This window comes from Eulemur rufifrons, chromosome 7, assembly GCF_041146395.1.
Source record: "Eulemur rufifrons isolate Redbay chromosome 7, OSU_ERuf_1, whole genome shotgun sequence".
Taxonomy (NCBI): domain Eukaryota; kingdom Metazoa; phylum Chordata; class Mammalia; order Primates; family Lemuridae; genus Eulemur; species Eulemur rufifrons.
Genome location: NC_090989.1, coordinates 240,453,171 through 240,479,269, shown reverse-complemented (window position 1 = coordinate 240,479,269; position 26,099 = coordinate 240,453,171). Strand labels below are relative to the sequence as shown.

General features: G+C 39.1%; 1 protein-coding gene across 2 annotated transcripts in view; it reads left to right on the top strand.

The window, feature by feature from the left end:
- The first annotated feature begins 13,006 nt into the window (after positions 1–13,006).
- Positions 13,007–26,099, top strand: part of SLC24A2 (solute carrier family 24 member 2) — a 219,830-nt gene continuing 206,737 nt past the window's right edge. For both annotated transcript variants that reach the window (XM_069474239.1, XM_069474238.1), the window contains exon 1: positions 13,007–13,936. In XM_069474239.1, coding sequence (XP_069330340.1) covers positions 13,007–13,936 — 930 coding nt within the window. The remainder of the gene's footprint in view (positions 13,937–26,099) is intronic.

Here is a 26,099-nt window from a genome sequence, read left to right as displayed (position 1 = left end):
TCCCAGGTAGTTCCCAGTTGTAAGAAACAGACTTCAAAGGCAAAGGAAATGAGAGAGTCTTTCCATACTGAGTTACATGTATAATGTTGTCCATTACAGTGTTATTTATAATCAGAAAACACAACAGGGGAATTATTAAATGAATTATGATCCACCCATAACATAAAATATTCTATATCCTTTTTTTAAAAAGCAGTCTTCCAGTAAAGGTAGTACTGTATAAATGCATGTTTTACTCACTTGCCCCATTTAAGTTCCTCCAAATCAACAATACGACAAAAATCATACAGTAAAAGCAATTTTCATCCATAATGAACCTGGGAAATGGCTCTATCCCCAACTAACCATAAAAAGAATTTTTGCAAAATATAGTAATATTTGGATAAATTAAGAGAACATTTTTTAAAAAGTAATAGATAAAGTTTCAGAGCTCAATGATATTCTTCAAAATAAGTGATAAGGCATGAGAAATCTAATCTCTTTCTTGGAACAACGAAAATTGAAGATACAGGCTAATAGTGGAAGAGAGGGTATACCTCCAGGCCTCAGTTTCTCATCATGGATTGGCAGGGATAGAGGGGTCAGAATGTGGGCAAACATTATTATTATCTCAGAGCTGGATTATTTTACACCTAGTTGGCTCAAAAATACCTTCCCCATTCATGCTCACCTGAAACCTCAGAATATAATCAATCCTTTTTGGAAGTAATGTCTTTGCAAATGAAATTAGTTAAGGATCATTCCAGAAGTAGAAACCACCCGAGATATAGAGTGGGCTCTAGATCCAATGACCACCGTTTTTATAAGAAGAGAGGAGGATACAGAGAGATACACAGAGAAGAAAGCCGTAGGAAGAAGGCAGAGAAAGGAGCAATGCCCTGCAAACCAAGGAATGCCAAGCATTGCTGGGAACCACGGAAGCCGGGAAGGGACGATGAAGGATCTCGATTGTGCCAACACCTTGATTCCAGACTTCTAGCTTCCAGAACTGTGAAAGAATAAATTTTTGGTGCTTTAAGCCACCAAATTTGTGGTAATTTGTTGCAGCAGCCCAAGGAAACTAATACATTACATTAAAAAAAAAAACTGGCGTGTGATGAAAGGGGTGGGGGGAATGAAGCAGCTCTGTGGTGCTGACCAAAGCGGACCAGACAGAAATAAACACCACATTATTAAACACAAAACTTCTGTGATCTATTAGCCTTCATCATGGACCACAAAGGGAGACTGAACGCTGTGAGCTCACCTAGATGAGCTTCTCACTGCGATCAAGGGAGGCTAAAAGTTAAGGAGAAACCTGGCTCAGGCACAGGGTCTGTAGGTTTTGTGCCATACGTGGCTTTAAGCTGCCAGATCTGACTCCTCATTCCTCACCTCCCAACCCTCTCTACAGTCTCTGTAAGCCAAATGCAAGCCTGTAGACAACTCACCACAAAGATAAAAATTAAGTAAAGGACACAACATGAATTCTACCAAATAGATATGTTTAGAACTTGGTGGAGGAGGAGGACGAAAGATCACACGCAAAAGGGAGATAAATAATACACAGAAGAAGAATTACTTTAGGAAACAGAAGAAAATACCAGACAAACACTTCATCATACTTTCAAAGAAATGAAAATGACAAGGGCTTTTTCTAAGTGGTTAAAAGAAATAAAGCCAAAAGAATGGATGAAAGAGATCAAATTGGAGAAATGAGATTATAGGAGCTGAAAAGATGAGTTAAGAGAGTTGAGGAAAGAAATTGAATACACTAAAACTAATAGAAACAATAAAAATAAAAGCCCTATTAGAAGCAGCATGAAGTAGAATAAAACTTATTTTAAAAATTCAATGAAATATGAACAGGCTTTCTTTGAAAATCTTACAAAATGAAATGAAATATAACAAAAAGATGGAAGCGAGGGAGGAGACAATAGAGATGGTAGCTGCAGAGATGATGTGTGCATAATTGTAATTGTTCCTCAAGATGACAAAACCAGAAACAGAAAAAATAAACAAGCATATATTTGTTTAACCATAATGAAGTAAGATTCAGAAAGAAAGGGCATACCTTTTTGTAGGAAAAAAAAAATAAGTATGGCTAGCTGTAGCTATAGAGCCTCACTGAGCCTTGGCATTTGTGTTACAAAACTTTAAAGATAAAGAAAAGAATATTTGAGGCACGCGAGCAGAAAAAGCAAGTAGAAAAAATTATGGATACATGTTTCTCTATGTTAGCAATACTAGATGACAGAAAGAGGCAGTGGAACAGTGTCTACAATTATGAAGTGTCTGTGTGTATGTTATATAAAGGATTTGATCAAACTTACTATTCATACATAAAAGCAATAGAAAGATTTATCAATATGAAAGATCTCACTTATAGGCCCTTAATAATTAAATCTGACTTAATAATTAAATCTGGCTAACCAAGATGTCAATTAATATAAAAGCCACGTGAATGAGAAAGTGATATTTTGAAAGAAGTAGATGGGGTATGCAACTTACGCAGTACAGGACTAAGGCTAAATATGGCTGTAGGGATTATTTTGCTCTACACAGGGGAAAGGGATATACAAGGAAGTTGAAGTTCATAAATGGCCTTGTGCTTTTAGCAATAAATCAATACTATTATCTAAAGCTGACAAATCAACAAATACAAATGTAATCATATTATGCAAAAGAACAAATGACAGAAAGCGAGAAAGCATTAAAAGTATAAATAATATTGAATGAGATGACAAATTTAAGATAAAACGTATTTCAAACAACCATAAGTAAAATGGATAAACTAATTTATTAAGTGAAATTTAATCTCAGATTGGATAAAAAAAATAAGATTCAATTATATATATAAATAACATATAGCCTCAAGGAAAGAACTAGTCCATACAAAGACTATTGACCTACGGAACTATAAGATAATAAATCTATGTTATTTTTAAGACACAGAGTTTGTGGTAATTTGTTATAGCTGCAATAGGAAACTAATAGAGCAGAGGTGTAAGATGGGGCTGAAAATAGGAAGCTTGACTGAAAATCTTAAATATGTGATTAGATATCTAAATACCCTTCCCCATCCTGTGTGGCCAGGAGATTGCTGCTTCCTGCCTGGCAAAAGGCTGGATGTCAATCTCTGAAGAAGCTGAACCAGAGATGTTCTGGGACATCAGGCAAAGTGGAAGTCAATGATAAGCTAAGCTACCCTAAAATCTATAAAAGGAATAATGAAACTCCCTCAACCTCTTTTCTAGCTCAGCTCCCATACGGCTGGCAGCCGAGCACAAATAGGTCAGAGAGGAGCTTTCCCTCTGGGAAAATGAATCAGCCTAAGAGAAGTTATGTACAGATACTGACACTTGTGTTTCCAGCAATGAAACGGTTGAGTCTCCACCTGCTTACCCTAGAGTAAAGCCCTCTACTTGCCAGACCACGTCGAAGCAAGACCTTTCCATTAGCACTATAGTGCCTCATTCATGGTTATCAACAGACATCAAAGTTCACCAGACATTTTAGGCCTGTGATATGAAAATCAGGCCAGGACAAATAGTAAAAAGGAAATTGTAGGAAACAGAAACTTTAGGGAGCAGAAGAAAATGTGCAATAAGCTATAGTAAATATTCTTATTTCATTCAAAGATATTTATTGAACACCTACCATAGTTGGCACTCGCTGTTCTAGGCATTGAACACAAAGTAATGAACAAAACAGATAAAGTCCATAGCCTCATGAAGCTTACATTATCTTAGAGATATAAGAAAAGCTACTAGATGGGAAACTCTATATAAAAGAAATATGCAAAGAATAAGACAGAGCTTTTTAAAAATTAAAAATGTGATAAAACTTTTTACTGCTAGAAGGGTTAAATGATAAAATTGATGGCTGGAACATGGAAAAAAGAAAAAGTCTTAATTAGAGGATACCAGGTAAGGAAGGTCAATGTCAAAATAATAGAGATTCCAGAAAGAAAAGAAAAATGAAGAGAAGAAAATTATTTTTTAAGTATACAGAAAAACAAATCATATATATATATGTGTGTGTATATATATATATATATATATATATATATGAGTTTCTAGGCAGAAAATAATGAATGAGGAAAGATCTACTCCAAGGCACATTATCATGAAGTTTTAGAACACTGTGAATAAAAAGAGAATTTTTAAGTCTTCTCAAAACAAGAAACGGGTCCCATCAAAAAAGACCAGGAATTCAAATGGTGTCAGGCTTCTCTACAGCAACAATGAAACATCAAACACAGTGAAGAAAGAAATACCTTAAGGATTTGGAGGGAAGACAATTCCTAACCTAGAAATTTACACAAAGCCATACTTTGAATAGAGTATGGGAGTAGGATAAAGACATCAAAGACACACAAGGATTAAAAAATTCTCCCTCTATGCCCCATTCTGGGGGAGACACTGGAGGCTGTGCTCCAATAAGCCAGGGAGTAAATAAGAGAGCGGATTCAGGAAACAGGGTTTTTGCATCACCGAGAGACACAGGGAATTCCCAGGATGAGGAGCATGCAGCAGGCCTAGAAAGCTGTCAGTCCACTTGGCAGCGGGAGATCCCAGGCTCTGGGGGTGATGTCTCCTAAGGAGGAAAACAAGAAACTGGGAGATCTACTGACATGTCTGAAACATTGAGGGGAAATGTCTGGTTCTATCAGAGAGTTTGTGGTGCATTAGTATCCTGTGCAGCTCCACTGATGATTGTATTTACATAATTAAAAGATGTAAACAGTGACTACTTATTCAAAATAGTGATACAACTATTATAATATATCGGCAGGATGGGGAGGGAGTATGCCGAGATGAAGGCTTCAGAGTAGGAGTCAGAGGGGATATTGTGAGAGGAAAGAGTCCTCCTCTTCCAGGACAGGAATTCAACAGATAACGCCCAAATTAGAAAAATCAAGAGATAACAAAGTGACCCCACTACTTGAAAAGATGGTGATACATACCAGGAAACAAAAACTTTAAAAGAACAAAACAGCTAAAACCTTTGACTATGGTTGCTTCTCGAGACCAGGAAGCAGGATTTGCAGGGAGAAAGAATGGCTGCTTTTCAATATAAGCCTTATAGTAATATTTGGAGTATGTCAGGGTCCCAATATATATCACCTAGCTTCCCATCTTAGTTCCAAACAAATGGCAAGATAAGCAAAAAGAGCGGCAGGTAGAAGAGAAACCGTCACTATTAGTACCAACAAAAGCCAGTTTGGGAAGGCGGTGAGCAGGAACATCGCACAGGTTTATTACCCGAAGCGAAGCCCAGGGTTGGGCCAGGGAAGCCCGCTCACGAGGTACTGCGATGCTGAGACGCCCCCACCGCCCCCACCACGGCTGTACACACTATGTGGAGGGCTGGGGGGAAGCTTACTCAAAACGAACAACTTGAGAACCCCACCTCCACTGAACTGGGAAAATGATTAGTGACACATTCATTTCAATTTTATAAACTGAATAATCTTAATAATTGTATAAACTGAAATAAAACAAATACTTGATTTCAGCATTCAACAACCATAGACACGGCAAGCAGCACGTTCCTTCTGGCTTGTCCTCCCTTTGAGGCTCAAGGCAAATGGCTCCTCTGTCCTAGTAGTTTGATCTTTATTTTACATTGAAATTCCGAACCAGAGCTAGGTAAAGAGAGAGGGTAGCTTAAGACAGAAGGCAGCTGGAGCACAATGTTTTTGAGCTATTAATAAGAAGTGCTCCTTGCTCGCCTTTCAAGCGGGCTGCCGCCACTCTGTACCCTCTTCCCCAGAGTGTCTGCTTTTGCCAATATTATTTATCCTTATTTCCTTGTTGATGAGGCTCTGAGAGACAAGGGGGCGCCCTGGAGGTCACTCAGGAAGTCCCTGCTGGAACCAGGAAGACAGCCAAGGTTTCAGACTCCAAGTCCCTTGAGAAAATCAATAGACCACACTCTTGCCCTCCTCCCCTCCTGCGAGCCCTCGCCTCAGCACTGTGCCCTGTCTTGGTGCTCAGGAGCAGTGAAGCTGAGCTGGTGTGGCAAAGAGAATCTTAATCTGGGGGCTTCCCGGGCACTTAAGATCAGAAAAATTTCTGTTCCTAATGTAAAAATAATAGACATTCATCACTTCTCACCTCTCAGATAAATAAGGAGAAAGAGCAAAAATTTGGTTGTGTGGCTTTAAGTGCCATTGCAGAAACTGCTATCCAAAGCAAAGAAGCCTGTACTTGCATCCCTCAACCACACAGATATTTTTTTTTTCTGCTTTTATGGTTTTCACTGAACTGGAAGGGAAAAGCTGCTGGTCCAAAAATGAGCCAAATGCAAAGGAAAACAAAACCAGCGCAGGTCTGGAGACCTGAAGAGAATCTTTTCATAGAACACCAGGATATTATTTTGATATTTACACCTGTGACTTTTAAATAAGCAAAATGAATCCTCTTAGGAAGAAAACAGTTATCCTAGATGTGGGCCAGCTGGTGGTAGAAGAAATCTATAGGAACCACTTAAGTATATAATCCTAATAGGAAAAAATGCAACTAACTCTTAGGCAGGGATTATCGTATACTATGAGGACTAGCAGAAAGAACTTGAGCTTCGGAGTTCAAATTGGGCTCAAATGAGAGCTGTTTGATGACAAGCTGCTTAACCTCACTGAGCCTCAATTTCTTCATCTGTGAAATGGGAGTAATAATAATAATAGTGATAAAACCCATGAGATTGAAGAGAGGTAAGTGACAACTCTAGTTCATGGTAGGTGCATAATACGTAAGTTCCCTTTTTTAAATCCTGTTGCTCATTGTGGTAATTATTAGTGTTGGCCACCAAATCTTTCCATCCTCCTCCCAAGCACACAGGGCAGCTGCATTTTCTTGCTCCCTCGGAAATAGATATGGCCACGTGATTTGCTTCAGCCAATGAGATCTGAGCAGCATTGATGCTTCAGCTTCCAGGCTGAAGCTTTAAAAGCAAGTTCAAGATTGGCCATGCATCTTCTCTCTCTATGATGGCAACTGGCTATGTTCCTGATAGTGACCAGCTTGGGATCAGGAATGAGGATGACACAGCAAAATTCACAAAGGACAGGTAGTGTGAGTGAGAAATGAAAACAGTTTGTTGTTTTACACCACTGTGGTTTTTGAGCTTTTTGTTACTGCAGCATAACCTACGTCTTCCTGATTGACTCACTTTCCTTTAAGTAACTGCATTTGCCAACATCTTAATTCATTCTGCAGATATGTATTGAACAAATGCCAAGCACTGTGCTAGATGCTGAGAAATGCATGATACCAATTCTTGCCCTGAAGGAGCTCGTTGTAAGGGGAGGAGGGTAGGGGTGGTTGTCAGGAATCTTTTTAAAATGTTCAGAGTTAAATGTTTAGCTAGGGTCAAGGTTAGGGACTACTGCTTTGTGCACATTGAATCCTTTGTATGTGTCCTGATTGCCCGCAGATTTTAACAACAGAGAAGCTAGAGACTGTAATATCAGGAAAAATAGGTGGTTTATGTGGAAAGAATGAAGAACAAGGTGATTAAACTGACAAAGTAAATATGAGTACTATATTTCATTTTGTCCCTGGGTTGCCCACAACTTCCTGGCTGAGCTATACCTCTTTTACCTCCCCTAGTGATAATTTACTAGATTTTTTTTTTCCTTTAGACTGAATATCAAGTCAGAAACAATCTAAAATTGCTAATCATTGCTATAACTCTGGAGCCATTTACCTTAAAAAATCCTGAAGTCGTAAAATATAAAGCCAAAGCAATGAATTTCTAATGGTGGAATTGGAATTGTAGACACAGTGCCCTGTGGGGATGTCATTTTAGATGGGTGAGTGCATGTTCTAGCCCTATTTTAAATCATACCATTCTAAGTTTCTATGTAAAAATGATATGAGTGCTTATCAAAACTATTATTTTTGGCAATTTTATTTTAAAAATCCTTTATTAGCTTAAGTATTACCCCATGATTTTTAAATTTCCTTATTGATTTTTGAAAGCCTCCTTTCCAGAATTATCAGAAGGGCTCACCGTTACCAATGACTCCCATAAACTCTATGCTCAAATAAATCATACAGTTAATAGAAAGGTAAATATGATGCCAGTTATTGTTTATACTTATATAGATACCTTTTTTAAAAAGATGAAATTATTATTTGTATAATAATTTATACAAAGAATCCCATTGATCAAACTACTTAAATCTCATAGCAAAAGATTTAGTCAGTGCTACTGTTTAATAACTTGTATTTTGATTGTAGTAAAATTTCTCATGAAGCTCCTCTTTCCTCATGACCAGGCAATAAGGTTGGTGAATATGGAAGACCTACAGGTGTTATTCATGTCTTCTACTGCTTAGATGTTGTGTGATTTGGACAAATAGGCCATGCCTTCCTCCGTTACTACCATGATGTCAGTTCTAGCCTTCTCAGCTGTCATGGAAGTTGATTGCCAAGTTCTTGGTCAACTGCCAAATCTTTAGTCCAGTGGATCTCATTGAGATGCTTTGGAACTGTGTGTCAAATACTGCTAGTCACTCACCCAACATTTATTTTCCCCTCTCTATTACTGAGAGAACCCTGATATTCTAAAAGGTGACTATGAAGTCAGTTAAAATACTCTTTACATTCCTTTGCAACTTGGTATGACCAAGTTGTGACCAGCGAAATGTAAATGAAATTTTGACAGCATCCATTCCTAAATAAAAAGGCAAAGCCCAACAAGGAGGCCTTCTGCCTTTTACGCTTCATTCTTTCCTTTCTTCCTGCCTGGAACACAGATGTGATGCTGAAAAGAGGCAACCATTTTGTAGCCATAAGGATAAAAGCCATACATTAAGGAAGACAGATCAAAGGATCTGGGTTCCCTGATGGCACCATGGAACTATTGTACAAACCATGGACAGTCTGCTTTCAGACTTATTTTTACATGAGAAAAATAAACTCTTGTTTGGTTCAATCACTGAGGATAAGTTTCAGTTATACACAGCCAAGTGCAAACCCCAACCAATAAAACCTACAGACTCATGAGGTCTTCATCTGGGCCTCATTCCCTTCCCTACCAAATCCAGACTCAGGGACACCTCTGGGCTGTAGGGGGAGTTAGCTAGATAACATCTATAAGGGTACTGGTAGGAGGAGTATGACATGGTTGTAGGAATAAAATATTTAAAATATTTAAAATATATTATTAATACAATCTTTTTTCTTTTAAGCGGAACTTTGTGCAAGATGTTCTTTCCCCCAATCTGTGTAGCCAGAGGCATCTATTGCCTCAGGGAAGATTAGGATTGTTAAAGACAAAGGCAGGGTAAGAGCAAAGCCTAATTGGTAACCCAGAGGTCCAATTTGTATAAGAAAGGCAGAATAAATGCACAATTGCTTTCTTTTTACTAAAACAATTTTCAAAATAAAGAGCTAGTTCCCCCTCAACAATCAAGTGATAAATTCTTTGTGAGTTTTTAGATATAATCCTGTTTGACATGTTTGAAAACAATTGCAATTCTCTTTTGATACTCAAATTGACCCATCTTTGGTCAATGGGAGCCTATTTCAACTGTTTCCTGAGTATTTTTTACAAAATCCTAGTAATGGTTGATAGTTTCCTTCCTTTCTGAAAATATTATGATGTCTGGGATTTGCTTCAAATTGACGGCATGAGAAAAAGAAGTATAAATAAAATATGATCAGCCATGAATTGATAATTTTCCAAGCTAGTGATGGCCCCATGGCGGTTCATTATTCTATTTTCTTACATTTGTATGTGTTTGAAATTTTCCAAAATAAAAGGTATAGATGATAAAGTTCAGCCAAGCGCTGTGGTGTGCACCTGTAATCCCAGTTACTCAGAACGTTGAGGCGGGATTTCCAAATTCCCAAGGCTTCCCTTGACTTGTGGATGAGCAAGCAGAGAGGTCTGGACACAGAGTTTACTCTTAAGTCAGCGGGAATGAGCTCTCGGGATTTAATCGACATTACCGCCATCCTAAAGGCATGAAGAACCTCTTTTAAATGGGGTGGAGAAAAGCAGGATGGAGGGCAAGAAGGGTGGGAAATGCTGAAAGCTTCCAAAGTGTCCTGTGGTGGGTACCTCTTGGCAGCTTTGGTGGTTGACACAGGGCTGGGTAAAACGGCTTCCTTCACTACCCGTTTGGGTCATCTTCTCCTATTCTGGCCCCGATTCTTGCCTCTAATCCCCAACACGACTGATTCAGTTTCTTGTGGTCAAGGGGATCTTGCTTTCCAGGCAGGACAGGAAGAGCACTAGGCTGGAAGTCCTGAGGACAGTAACTGGAAATGGCACTATGGCTTGGGTCTCCGTTTCATCACCCATGCAATGAAAGGTCAGCTGTAAGACTAAAGACCCCAGTGTCCCAACCCTCCAAATCCGAAACTTGAGAAACCCTGGACCGGAATAGCCGGTCCTGCAGGCCTCCGTGCATTTTCACTGAACGTCTTTTCCACCATTACACATTGCATCGCCTCCTAAAGAAAGACGCGACTGCTGTCGCTTTTTGCAGATAATTGGAGAGGCGGTCCAGGCATAGACGATCCCAAAGTTGACAGTACTTTGAGGCTTTGGGAATCAGCCGCGCCGCCGACCTGTGCGATTTCTCCTCTCTGCCCTTGCTCTCCTGCAAATCCTGACCCCCGTCCCCACTGCGGAGAAATCTCCTAAGAGACGGCTGCTGGCGTCGCCTCTGCGCCCAGGAGGCGTGGAGCAGAGGGCTCCCGAGCGCGCAGCGGCCCCGCTCCCCGCGCACAGCCGAGAGGGAGGGGCCGGAGGGGGCCGGGCAGCGCCACACACTGAGCGCGGGGCTCGCCGCGGCTCAGTCTCCTCCTGAGCCCAGCCCGGCTGGCGAGCGCGGCGGCCAGAGCGAGCCGGAGCCCGGGCCTCAGAGCCGGGAGGCGGAGGGCCGGAGAAGCGGCGGACCGGAGTGGCGGGCCGCGCTCGGGCCCCAGCCGAGCGCGCGTCCTCCTGTCAGATCCCGGTAAGTGCCGTCAGTTGCGCCCCCACAGCCGCCAGCCGCCAGCAGTGGTGTCCGCGGTGTCCGCGGTGGCCGTAGTCCTCGGATCCCGGTTGCTTGCATCCTGCTGCTGCGCTGCGGGCTCACAGGTGGCTCTGCCGTGGATGTGGGCGCCCCAGGCCCCGCTAGGAGTTAGCCAACTCTCTCTGCTCCGGGGCGCGGTTTCCGAGGCCCCGCCTCTCCCACCCTTGCTTCTGGCCTGGAGTCGGGGGCGCCGGGCAGGGCCTGTCTTTGGGGGACGCGCGGAGGGGCGCTCCCCTTCCCCAGCCGCCCACAAACAACCCATGGAGATGAGGTGCAAGCGCCTCCCCAAATGCACCCCAGCTCCAAGCCAAGCTTGCAGGTGGGGCGTCTGTCCCTTAGTTTTATTATCCTATTAATCCACCAGGGAAAGTTTGAGACCACGCAAGGCAAAGTTGGGGTACGGCTGGGGGCGAACTTCGCTTGCGCAGGCAGCTCCCAGGGAGCCGGGCAGTGAGTTTGCAGGGCGAGCCCGGCTCGGGCTGGAGATATTCGTGCGCCCTAGGAGTTGAGTCTGTTCCTGCCGGGCCGGGCATTGTGACAATCCCCTGGGTGCTGTGAGTCGCTTAATCGTTCTTGCTAAGCATAGACATCCGCAGCCAGCCGGGAATCTCTGACGGGTTCGGTTTATCTCAGGAGTAGCAGCCACTCAGCCTGGGTTGACTTGTGCTGTTGCTCTGCTCTGAAAACCTGAGCTCCAGCTAATCTCAGTGTCTAAGTGGCGTGTGTTTAATTAGCTTATTTTACACCTGAGACGATCTCAGCGCATGCCTCTAAAATGAAATCATTGATATAGAAAAGAAGAGGATTTTTAAAGGAAAATTGAAAAGAGGAAGCTTTAGAGTATCAGCTGTGTGTTTGGATATGTTACTCATCTCCTCCGTAGGATAGAGAATGAAAACTCTGCTTTGGATACCTCACCTATTCAAGTCAGTATTGGGGCTATTTGTGGCAGATTTTGTGGACAGAGGTAATGCTGCAACTTGCATATTGTTTATGAAATACACTTTTGGTCTGTCGAAATAGCCTTCTTGTTATTTCACTGCATTGAGAGCTGTTTGATTTACTAAGCTGTCTATTTTAAATATGACTAAAGATTGTTTTTTTAAAAAGCTTTAGCTGAAAACAATGTCTAGATGTTTAGGGAAGACAGCTTATGCATGTCACCAGAGCATTCTTTTGTAAACTTAAATTTTTAAAGGGCTACTTTTCTGCATCTGTTAAAGGAGAGAGGCTTTTTATTAAAAATAAGATCCTGAGATCACTGTGTGTCCAGGAAAAGACCACTACCTCCTTCACTACTCAACCCTTTCCAAATGATAGATTAAATCAGAAAAATGTGCCTGAAACTGGGAATTATATAATTGGATTATAAGAAAACACATGAATAATTGTTAGTTGTCAAGTACCTAGATAGTTCTGAAACAAGTGGGATCTTTTTAGCACTGGAAGGTTGTTATATGATTTAAAGTGAGCTAATCTGACAGATTTTCATCTATAAAATTTTTATTGTGACACATCTACATTTTCTACACCTAATGCTGGATTTACCAAAATATTTATTTGGGTTTATACATACATGTTCGTAAATGCTTACTATGTGCCACATCCTATTCCAAGTGCTACATATGTTTTAGCTCATCTTAAAGCAATCCTGGGTGGCAGGTGCCGTAATTGTCCTCACTTCTTAATTGGGGAAACTGAGGCAGAGAGGAGTTAAGTAACTTACCCGGGATCACACAGCTGTAGGACAGGACTTTATCATAATTGCAAAGTTCTTTCTGTAAAAAATGACATGACTTTATGATTTACTTATCCTTGTTTTTGTTTTTATTTAAGCATAAATGATGAAAATTTCCTGTGAAGCATAAGAATCACTGATTGTGGAAGTGCCGCATAAGCACTGTTAACTATAAAATAAGAAAAAGTATGAAAGAACCGTCTGGTTGAGTCTAAAGTTTGAAGACCACCACATCCACCAGAAGACCCAGAATGGATCTGCACCAAAGCACCACCATCACATTCCTGGAGAAATGGTGTTCAGATGAGTCACTGTCTGGCTGCAGGAGACATTATAATGTCAAGAAAAAATTGAAGTTTATTCGCATCTTAGGCCTTTTCATGGGCCTGGTCGCCATTAGCACTGTCTCATTTTCAATCGGTGCCTTTTCTGAGACAGACACACAGAGCACAGGAGAGGCCAGTGTTGTAAGTGGCCCTAGGGTAGCACAGGGTTACGGTCAAAGAACTCTCTTAGATCTAAACGACAAGATTCAGGATTACACTCCACAGCCACCTCTTTCTAAGGAAGATAAATCTGAGAATGGTACAGATCATGCCCAAGGAGACTACCCTAAAGACATCTTTTCCCTTGAGGAGAGAAGAAAAGGTGCAGTCATTCTCCATGTCATTGGGATGATCTACATGTTCATAGCCTTAGCCATTGTCTGCGATGAGTTCTTTGTTCCTTCTTTGACTGTCATCACTGAAAAACTGGGCATCTCTGATGATGTAGCTGGAGCCACCTTTATGGCTGCAGGGGGGTCAGCCCCGGAACTTTTCACATCTCTCATAGGGGTATTTATTGCTCATAGCAACGTTGGCATAGGCACAATCGTAGGTTCAGCAGTATTCAACATCCTCTTTGTTATTGGCATGTGTGCTCTGTTTTCTAGAGAAATCTTAAACCTGACATGGTGGCCACTCTTTCGGGATGTTTCCTTCTACATCGTTGACTTGATCATGCTGATCATATTTTTCCTGGATAATCTTATCATGTGGTGGGAAAGTTTGCTTCTCTTAACAGCTTATTTTTGCTATGTGGTTTTCATGAAATTCAACGTCCAAGTAGAAAGATGGGTGAAGCAAATGATAAATCGCAATAAAGTCGTCAAGGTGACAGCACCAGAGGCCCAAGCAAAGGTTGGTGGTGGTGGTTTTTTATTCAATGCTCTTCTTGACCATAGTTCTGAATTGTATTATGTTTTTGAGATCTACAATTTTTTTTTAATATTATGATGTTTGGAGCTGTAGTGGATAGCAGATTGCATTCTGCAGTTCTGTGATAGGCAGACTAGCATAGCAGTGGAAAAAATAATTTGGGGATATTCTTGTAGATGTTTACTAAGTTCCCCAGCTACTTGCTTTAGAGTAAAACATTTGTAAATCCGTTATGTAAGCATCCCAGAGCAGACTCTGCAGTTATTTGTCTCTTATTTTCTGAAAGTAGACATAATATTTTTGTGAGCAATTTAGTTTTCATGGGAAAGTATGTATGTGCCTAGCAAGTTGCAGGGCCTTTTCTTTTTAATGGGCACGTGACAATTATCAAGAACCATCTCTTTAAAGATGCCTGGGAAAGACAGTTTGTTTGTGTTACCAGTGCTGTACCTTCAAGTCAGCAGCCTAGGGCCTAGCAGATCATTAGAGTGGTTGAGGCCATTTTTCTTGATTCACAACATCATGTTTTAGGTCACTTGATCAGGAACTAATCAGCATCCATTGTAAAGAGAGTCATTGGCCAGCCCTGCCCCTGCCTCTATTTCATAGTGGCACATTATATCTGCCATAAAGCACTTGACCCCAAATATTTTTATAGTAGAATTTTGAGGGAATTTTAATGACAATAGTGGCCTTCCTAATACTTAGGTGGGAAACAAATTGGTAAAGAAATTAGAAGAAATTGATCTGAAAAAATGTAAATTGTTTTAAATAATGATAAGCAGCATCAATAAGATTGCATGTTGTAGCATAATGCAGTTCTGATTTATATCCTAGCAGTGGAATATTGTCTCTGAATGTGATTTTAAACAGAAAACCACAGTATATACACAGATTTTTCAGGCTACATCTGGGAAAATTTAGCTAAACTTACATAATTCTTTTATAATCAAGTTTCATGACCTTCATTTTTACAGCAGCCATGAAACGGAAGTGCAGAAAAACCACTAGTAATATTTCTACTTATTACATGCAAAAGAAAAATGTTTTGTAGTACATTTTTTCCAACATTTCTCTCAGTGCATGGTTTTTTGTTAGAAACTATATAGTAAAACAAAAAAAGTCGTTTAGCAAAATTTATGGCAAATAAGCATTCAGGTGATACGACTGAATACATCTCCTTCAGGGCATCAGAAAGGACCATCTCTGGAGCCCCTCCCTGCTCTTAGTAGCCAAAAGAATGATCCCTCGAGCCCCCTCCTCAAGCCTGTTTGAGTGGTTTGCATCAGTAATCTCTGTGTTTATTTCAATTAGAGAACTGAGCAATTGTCAAGGAAAGGCATACTTTTTATTTTTTGTCTATAGGGTTTTTGTTTGTTTGTTTATTTTTGAGACAGAGTTTCACTCTGTCGCCCATCTAGAGGGCAGTGGCATCCTCATAGCTCACTGCAGCCTCAAACTACTGGGTTCAAGCAATCCTCCTGCCTCAGCCTCCCGAGTATCTGTCACTACAGGCACATGCCAGGACTCTAAGCTAATTTTTTCTATTTTTGGTAGAGATGGGGTTTCGCTCTTGCTCAGGCTGGCCTGGAACTCCTGACCTCAAGCGATCTTCCCGCCTCAGCCTCCCAGAGTGCTAGGATTCCAGGTGTGAGCCACTGTGCCTGGCCAGGCATATTTTTTAGAGGCAAGGAGATGATTTGGTGTCTTATAGACATCCTGGGCACATCCATGGTAAAAAAGAAAATCTTTTTGAGAACTCAGTCCTTTTTTGTTTTCTTACACCACAGTGGAACTTCATTAACTTAGACACCGACTTGGCTGAAGGTTATGTTGGCAGCATTTATGAAAAATGAATCTGCAGAGCAATGCAATGCTATACGTACGATTGCAGGAGGACTTGGTATTCTGATTTTAGTGGGGATTGGGGTGGGAGATGGTTTCATGCATTTGGGAAATGACTTTTTAAATACAGCTTATAGACTGTATTTAATCAATTGTAAACCATTCATTAAAGTAGCCCTGGCAGGATCTTTACCTACTCAATTAGATGATTGTCAATGTCATTTTTATGATAACTTATAAGTCAGCAATTGAGGCTGACATTCCTTAGCAATTGTTAATCATATCCATAATTTTGTGTGTTTCTAAATTTGGAAATTCTAGATTTACCTAATTAAAAAAGAAAGCAGGTTATATTCATAACTATCTTTCCTGTTTCTGATTTTCCCCCAAAAATGTGTTCATTATATTATTTTTCTTTTAGCACCAAATAGCTTTACTTTATTTCATTTAATCATTATTGTTTCTTTTGGCATTGAATAGCTAATGGGAGTAGAGTTTTTTTAACATAGCTATGTCTTGTTCGGTATTCCTCGAAAATGCTAGAGCATAGTCATACATTTTGAGGTGGCATGTACATAATAATGCATTCATCTTGCCAATTTTACTTTCGAATTATTGCTGGACAGTTTTTTTCAGCAATTACAGCAAAGAACATATGCCTGATTTCAGAATTGTATGGAGGTTTGCTCCCTAAGCACAGAACATAAGTTGTTCCAAAGAGGGATGAATCCTTGAGTGTGGCCATCTAGTCCTCTGGTCTGAAGAGTTGATTTCTGTCTGTGTAGCTCACTTTTCCTACAGAAATTGGTGCTTCTGATATCATCAGAACATTTAGGGGAAAAAACCCTAAGCCAAATGCAGCCTTCAAGGGAATCTTCATAGAGAGGAATGTGCTATATAAGAATTTAGGAAGTAAAATATTAATACTAAGCATGTTTTCATGCATAGCCACCTCATTGTCCTAAATGCACAATTATGGGGCATAGGAATTTGTGAAAGTGGAGGAAACACATTTTAGATATTCTTGTATAAATCATCAAATTGTCCTTGCTAAAAAAAAAAAAAAGTCATCACCTCTTCTGGGCTCTAGGCAGTGAGGTACCTTTGAAACTACTTGCTGTATAGACAAACTGAGAATCTTAATTTGGTTTCATTATTGATGCTATATATCACAGGGCAACTGTGAAATATGGAAAACTGTGAACTGGCTTTTTTTTCATAGTTAAAGTAATAGTTTTTCCTCTCATTTAATTGCTCTACCCTGTGTGGATTTTAATTTTGTTGTCATTGTTATTATTTCTTTTAGTGATACTATTACCCTATTTAAAAAGTTGTGCAGTGTCATGACATGGTGGAGAGATCCTGGGGCTTTGACTTAGAAAGAAAAAGCTTTTAGGTCCAGCTGTAGAATAAGCCCAGTGACCTCAGAGAAGTCATTTAAACTCTCTGAGTCTCAGTTTCCTAATTGGAAAATGAGAATAATGATACCTACTTCATAAGATTGGTAAAATTATTAAATGAAGAAATGAATGTTAAGCATCTGGCATGGTCCTTGGAAAAATGTGGGTTGTACAATAAATGTTGGTTCCTTTCCTCTTATGTTTTATTCTTAAATGAAAATTGAATCAGAATAAATTATTTAGGTTAAAGAATGATAAAACATTCGTTGAAGATTGAATTTAATCTAGTGAATCATTGAGTTACACAGGCCATTGCACCCCTTAGGGTTATATGATATTTGTTGTATTATAATATTCATAAGCCCTAGTTCACATATGGTGAATATATGCAACCCACATATTATTATAAATTTGAAGGAAACCTCCAATGCCTCTTTTTGTCCTGAAACTTTATTGTGTATAATTTTGCTTAAAATAAAGAGGCCATTGGCTCAGGTTTAGCAATATCTATGCTAAACAGAGACTTTTGTTTTCAGGAAATTTTAATTTATAAATGATTGGAGCTTTCTTTGTAAAACCTCTCTGTAGCTGGTTAGGAATAAATTTGAATCCTGCAGTTCAGTTTTAGGGCATTCAACTCATTTTGCTGTGCGCCTGGCCTGGCTGCTGGGATCAGTTGATCTGTTATGGTGCTAGGCTGTCATTGGCCTAGAAAGCAGCTGTCCATGGTATTTAACTTCGTCTTAGACTTGGCACTGTAATCTGACAGCAAGTTGGCCTGGTTCTAATGAAGGGAATGATCTAAATAAAGATGCTTAAAGCTGGATAGTTGAAGAGGCAGACTACTTAATAATTTAGGTATGCCTTACTTTATTCAGTTTGTGTGTCTCTGAAAAGTTGCAATTCAAATTGTTATCAATATTGTTGGGAAAATCAGAATTAAAACAATATTATGAATATTCCTCATAAAGTGAAGTATTTCTTGTAAGGCACTAAACCATAAATAATTTTATAAGTACACATATGGAGCCCCACGTTTTCTTAAAACACAGAATCTCTTATAAAACTCAACGTTTGTTCCCTTTCCAAATCTAGTAAATAAATTAGTAAAATTAATGTACAAATTTCAAAGCAGGTAAAATAATATTTATATTAAATAAAAGAATGTATTACTTAAAAGATTTGGAAACTGATTCCCTGTCATCAAAAGAAAAAAAATTAGGCATTGAAATTCTTAACTGGATAGGTGCCTGTGAAGGTAGTATGTTTATTTATCTGGGAATAGAGCATGGTGATTTTTTCCGTATTTTGTTTCATCTACTTATATTAAAATCAAAACCACCAGTTACTGCTGTGATTCAGAGGGTGAACAAGGCATTTTGAGAGATCCAAAAGGGCCCAGTGGATATTAATGCACACAGTTCAAACTGCCCTTGGCCATTCCCCTTGCTACTCTGGTTTCCCCTGGCAAGAGATGACCTAAACTTTGTGAATCCTTCTGAGACCTGGGAGTCACCACATCTCTCCCTTCCTTCCTTCCTCCCCTTCTCTCTCTTCTCTCCTCTTCCACTCCTCTTCCCTCCCCTTCTTTTATTTCTTCTTCTACTTTTGGTAAAACCAGACAATTTGCATTTTAACTTTAGCAAAGAACGTGATTGTTATGTTAAGCTGCTCTCTGGTAATTGGGGACACAAGTACATCTACAATGTGGATTTGACAGATTTAGTTTTTCCATTCTTTTATCTTCAAACTTCTTTTGAAGTTTTTTTTTTTTAGATTAGTCTCTAGTAACCAGAATGTAGCTGCATTTTGTTTAATTCAGTTTGACAATCATCATTTTTTAACTGGGAAATTTAGTTTGTTTACATTGATTGTGATTACTGTTACATTTAGATTCTTTTCTATAGTGTTAATTTATACTTTCTATTGTTCTGGTCTTTCTGTTTCTTTTTATAACTTTTTCTTGCCTTTTTTGGATTGAGTTTTTTTCTAAATCTGTTTTTCCCTTTAACAGTTTGGAATTTAGACTTGCTATTTCTATTCTCTTGCTGTTTACCTTAGAAATTTTAACCTGTATATTTAACTTAACATAGACCTTAAGATCTTTACACTCCAGCTAAATAACCTAAGTACCTTTAACTCAGTCACTTCTCCCCCATTATATATGATTTACAGTCCAGGATTTAAGCTCTACCTTGATGTTCTATAACAGCTTTATTGAGATGTAATCTTCATTTTTTAAACCCCACAAATTAAGCATTGTCATTATATCATCAATGTTTTTAGATTTATTCACATATTTACCAGTTTTTTCCCTCCTCATTCCTTTTAATATATCAGACCTTTTATCTATGATTTTTCCCTCTATTCCTGATATACATTCTTTATAAGTTCACTTGGCAAGAATCTGTTAATAGTAAATGCTACTGATTTTTATTTGCTTAGAAATGTATTTTACTTCTGTTCTTAAAATATAGTTTTGATGGGTAGGAAATTATTTTCTCGTCCCACTTTGAAAATAATATTCCACAGTCTCTGAATTCCATTTTTGCTCTTGAAAAGACTACTGTCAGTGTAAATGTTTCTCCTACGTTAAGAAATCTGTCTTTTCTCTTTGACTACTTTTAAGGTTTTCTCTTTGTTTTTTGTGTTCATCATTTTCCTTAAAATATGCCAAGTGTGGTTTTCTCATTTATATATCCCCTATTTGTGATTCATTAGGCTTCCTGATTTTGAGGATTAGTGTCTCCCACCCATTTTGCCTCTACCCTAATTTTACTATATAGGCACCTTCTAGAATTCTGATCAGATATATTTTATAACTTCTCAGCCTACCTTCTATGCCTTTTAACTGCTCATCTTTCTCTATCTGTGATCCTCATTTTGTTCATTTCTTTGTATCTACCTTGTAGTTTCTCATTTTTCCTTCAATTTTGTCTCGTCTGCTCTAATGCTCATCCATTGAGTTTCTGATTTTATCATATTTTTCATTTCTGTAAGTTTTATGTGGCTCTTATTCAGATCTACCAGTTGGTTTTCATTGCTTCTTATTCCTTGATCATACTTTTAATGCCTTCTTTTATTCCTCTCAAGATGTTAAATATATTTTTTTTATATTTCATAATTGATCATTTTAGTGTTGATATCCTTGCAGGTCTGGTTTTGTTGTTTTATTGATTCTTGACCATGTTGTTGCTTTCTTATGTATTTAGTAATTTTTTTTAAAGCTTGAACACACATTTCTTTGGAACTTTAGCTGTGGGAACTCATTGGGTTTTAAATGACCTGGGTTTTAAATATACTCCTCCAGAGGGGTTTGCTCTTCTGTCCAGGGTCTAGGAGTACTACCAGCCTGAAACCATTCTAACCTAAATGTTTGACGTTTTTCTACCCAGGTAGTGTGAATTCAGATTTCAAACCCACATGAGTGAGCCTATGATTAGAAATTCTTAAGGGAGACTCTTTTTTTCTCTCTCTTTCTCCTTTTCTTTCTTTTTCTCTCTTTTTCAGTACCACTCAAAACCAAGAACAAAATAGGTATATCCTATCATCTTCCTTTGCTAGGTAGATTTTTTTTTCCTTATTCACCCACTAAAAGCTTCAATCCTTCAGGATTCCCAGCTTATGGGTAGAAAAAGCCACTGAACTACCTCCTCCATCAGGCCTCATGTTTGCAGCTTCTAAAAACCTAGTCTTTAGGGAATGGCAAATTCCTGGAAGGCAAAGCAATACAGACATTCTTGGATTTGTGCTTACTTGGTGTTCTGGGTTCTAAGAAATCCCTAATTCCTCATTAAATAAATATATTAATAACATCCAACATTTGGATGAATAATATATTGTGAAGGGTTTCTCCAAATGTTTAGTCCATTCTGTGGCCAGAAACATAAGTTTCACACTGTGGATTTTTCCAAAGATAATGCATATAACAGGTGATGCTGATATGGAATTTTAATGGTATACTCTCAGAACCTGACCATCACAGTAAAGCTCTGCATCCAGAAAAATCTTACCAACAGTAAAATTGTTAGATCAAATCTAAGAGGCAATTCTAATGGGAAGTTATTGGGCTCACTTTAAATTTTAGATTTGTCTTTTAAATAATATTTTTGCCAGATACTAAAATAACATATTTAGTGTATAAGATTATAAAAACACATCAAAATGTAAAAAAGAAAATTTTAAATAATTTATATCTCCATTGAACCATCCAAAGATAACTATGTACTTTTTGCATATAGTATACTTCCAGAATTCTCATACATGCACATACATATGTACACATATATACTTATATATTTAAATAAATTGCAATGATATTGGATATGCACAATTTTATATTTATTTATCATATTGGGTATGTATAATTTTAAGCTTTTTTATGTCTTGGCCTATTATGAGCATTTTTTCAGGTCATTAAATGTTTTTCTAAAATGTTATTTACTAGAATGCCAGTTTCACATTGTAATTTATTATAATATTTCACTGCTATAAAAAAATGCTACAAAAAAATAGCCTTATACATGAAATTGTGATTTTGTAGAAGCAGAAATTTTGGATCAAAGTTTATTAGCTCTTTTAAGTTCCTGCCATATAGCTACATACTTTGTAGTATTAAATACTATAATTTTTAATGTTTTCCAATTTCATGGGTGAAGCATAGCATTTTAATTAATTTGTTTTAATTTGCATTGCTTTGCTTTGATTAATTGAGAGGTTGAGCTTTGAAACATATGTTGATGAAGAATTAAATTTTTCTTTCATAGATGGCCAGTTTCCTATGTCCTATATCCTTTGTGTCAATTTTAAAGTTAGCTGTGATGACTCACACAAAGATTTCTTACAGATTTATGCTGAGAATCACCAACTTTAGCTCTCCTCCCTCCCCACATTTCCACACCTAAATAAATCCAGGAAGTTTTTGTGGTTTTCATTTCTGTTTTAATGGGAGAATTTTTCTGAGTAGGAGGCCTTGCAGCTGAGGAGCTGGGAAATGAGGTTCCCAGGGATGGGGATGTGCTCCTTGGCCATATGACCTTGGAGGATTCTGTTCCTCCCAGAATTCCTTCGAAAATGGGAGCTTCGACCCCAGTGACTTAAAGATTTATTTTAGTTTGTCATTTCTGTCCTTGGGAGCTCTAATACTTACTATGCAGAATATTCTAACCAGGCCAAAGTAGCAACTCAATACATTTACCCTAAACAGAAGACCAGAGTCTAACCATACTCATATCACCTAACTCTTTTCCTTAACTGACTTGCATATTGTAGCTTCACTGAAATGATTTAATCAACTTAACCAAGCAATAATTTTAGCTTAAGCATGCTGTGGGAGGTAGCTCTTCCAGACAGATGGGAGAACAATGTGCATGGGAGAAAGTCATTTAAAGTTTACTACAGGATGCTAGACCTCCTCAGCATTTGTGGCTTCTGGCAGTGGAAACCTTCCTTGGCAGCTGCATGTGTGTCCCCAGGTTGCTGGTCTCTGCCGGAGTCTCCAAAGTCAAGAGAAGAGAGGGATCTGAAAACTAGGCAGTGCTTAATGCCAGGTACCTACTGGATCAACACTTAAATAGGTATTATCACCTCCATCTGCAGATCAGGAATCTGAGAATCACAAAACATAAATGATTGCCTAAGGTCCAAATTTTGTGGTATTCAAACTGCATTTTGAATTTGAATCTGTCTGACTCCAAACACAAGCTTGCTCTCTTATATCTTAGTGCTTCTCACTGGGCGATTGAAAATAAAGACAAAACAAGCCTCCAAATTAGATTCACTTTTTCTATTAGGCTCTGTTAAACCAGTGATTTTCAAATATTTTTGACCATGACCCACACTAAGAAATATATTTTACATCTCAAGTCAATATGTACATGCGTATATACGCACACATGCATATCATCTTTACATATACATTTGAAAATCAAAATGTGAGGCACTTTTGTTCTATTTTCCATTCTATTAAAAATATTGGTTCAACTTTCTAAAATAATTTCATGATCCCCCAATGGGCTGTGACCTGAGTTGTGCTAAGAAATTCCATTTTTCTCCTTGTTTCTCTTAGCAGGGCTGCCCTGCAGAGCTGTGCTAGCTGGATACCACATGAGGGCATCTGTCTGATCAAGGGGACGAATGGGGGCAGAAATCCAGACATCACTCTGTGGGACCATGAGCTGTGTGCTCTGGTGTGAGACTGTGTCTGAGAAAGGGTTACCTTTTCTTAATTCAACCAAGATGTGTCCCTAGGGCAGGTGGCGTCCCTGCTTCTTACCCCCAGCCTCTCCTTTTTATGATTTTTTTAGAGTTTCAGAGCCATGAATCAAAGGGACCATTGAGCATGTGTCATGTGTAATTAAGTACATGCTAATATTCATGGTTGGGACTCTTTCAGCCATTTAGAGCCCAAACCACATGTCATTGCAGCTTTCTCCCCAAGCACACACACCATCTACGTCCAGTCCAGTAACTTGGACCGATGCAGATTTCTGCAGACTCCTAAGAGGCCAGCACCCACCAAGCCATGTATTGCTCTCTGGCTTTGACCTAGACTGACTGCTGGGTGAAGAAGGTACAGAGCATGGCACAATGTGCTTGCCGAGCCTCAGCTCATACTTGGTTCCTGATGAGCTTGTCATCAGGTGGGAAAGAAATGTGGATGAAACAGGGAGGTTATGGAATCAGAGAGATGAGGAACCTTGAAAAGAAGCTGCATTTCAATTAAGTTGGTTTCCTTTTTATGAAGGATTGGATTTGCAAACCAAATGATGCAGACGAGGATCTTGTACCGGCAAAACCCGATGGTTTTGCAAAGGGTCTGATCACCAGGCCATATTTAATGCATGTTCACAGCTTTAAAGGGTGCGCTCCAAATTTTGCAATGGCAGGACCAAGCCTGGAGAGAAGGAGTCACTTCCATTTCACACACTGGCTGCCTAACCCCAGACCAGGCACTTTTCCCCAAGCATCCTCTCTTAGAAAATAAAGGGGCTATTTATCTTCAAGATCCTCCAAGCTCTAATAATTCTGCGCTTCTCTGTTAATAGGAAAGAAACAAATACACTTGTTTACAGTTATGGACTGGCCAACAGAAAAAATGGTCAGGTAAAGATGCCCTGAACTTACTTTCTTCATAATGCTTTTCCAATTAAGAAACCCAATTAGAGGAGTTTGGTTCCTTTGGAGAGATAATGAGGGCTTCTTTTACTCATCCATAGGACTTCTTTGAAAAGGGCCAAGTGAGTTTCTGGCTCTCTGTAAGAAACTTTCTCTTTTACTGTGTGATGGATGTTGAGTTGGACAAGCAAGGTAGAGGCTTAAATACATGTTTCACCTTCAACTAAAACCTGAAGCACTATTCCTCCCACTTACAACCTGTCATCAGTTTTTCAAACCACTTACATAGACTCAGTGTAATTCTTCCCTACCACCTGATAGCAATCAAATGTATGATGACCCACTTCTATTATTTTAGGCCTGTGATAGGCACTGAGCATTAGTGTATTCCAGGAACCTGTAACTTTGTTTTCTGAGATGGAGGATGATGATTAAGGGTTAACACAATGGAATTACTTATTTTTTAGGCCTGGGATAGAGTGTGACCTTCTTAGCTGTGTGGTCTCGGGCCTGTTACTTAACCTCTCTGGGCTTATGTTTGCTTATCCATAAATTAAATTAAAAAATAGAATTTCCATCACAGGGAGGTTCTCAATTTCAAATGAGATTGAACAAGAAAAGGGTTTAGCAGAGTCCAGTCTTTGCACCCCCCTAACCCACCCAAAGACACTCTACTCCTGATCTCTTTTGCTCTGAGTCCCTTCCCTGTGCTACCAGCCTACTCTCCGTCAGTCCTGTCTCTCCACCCAGTGTGTTTTTCTCTTGCCATTCCAGAGCCTCGCCTCACCTCCAAGGCTGCCCCCACCACATCTCCCTAGCAGCCACGGGAACATGCAGTTCCCCAGCTAACCCCTACCTATTAATAACAGTCAAACCCTCAGTGTTTGGACTTGAACCTGCTGTCCTTTTATTCTTGCAGAGGATTAAGAGAGAAACAGCTCCCATCTATAAAACTAAACCTTGCTCAACTGTGAAATTCTCTGGAGCCTTTCTAGTGCTGCCTTATAAATGTGTTCACTCTTTTCTTGTATACATCATCAATATTTAATCCTAGCTATTCACGTATCTATCTAGTCAGGGCTATGCCTTACGTTGGTTTGCCAGCATCTGTGTTTTCTGTCTAGGATTGAATGACTCCCCTTGACTCGGTAACTAACCACTCCCATTTGCAGTATTCAGTGCCTAGCTTGGTGCCACAGGTAAAAGAGCAGAGGACACCTAATGCTTCAGGAAGTTGATAATGATGGTGATGAGTGTTCATGAGAAACAGTCTGGGCCTGAATCTATCATGAAATGTAGTGGATTATGTATTAAACTCAAGTGGCAAATGACTGATTTCCTACTTACGAAGCAAGAGTCATTAGAAATCCTCCAGTCCTGTCGGGTTGCAAGTGTGGATGTCAGGGTAGGTAAGGACTCTCAATTCTAGAAGCCAGATTGTTCCATCTGTAGCCTGAAATAGTCCTCCTTGCCTTCGAGCATTATGTAGTGTTTCTCTATCAATTTTTTATAACAGTTTTTTGAAATATAATTTATTTGCCATAGAATTCACCTTAAGTGTACAATTTAGTGCTTTTTAGTATGTATTCAGTGTTGTGTAACCATCACCACTATCTAATTTAGAACATTTTAATCACACCAAAAAGAAACCCTATACCCACTAATAATCTCTCCCCATTCCTCCCTCTGCTCAGCCCCTAGTAGCCACTAATCTACTTTGTCACTATAGATTTGCCTATTCTGGACATTGCGTACAAATGAAATCACATAATATGTAGCTTTTT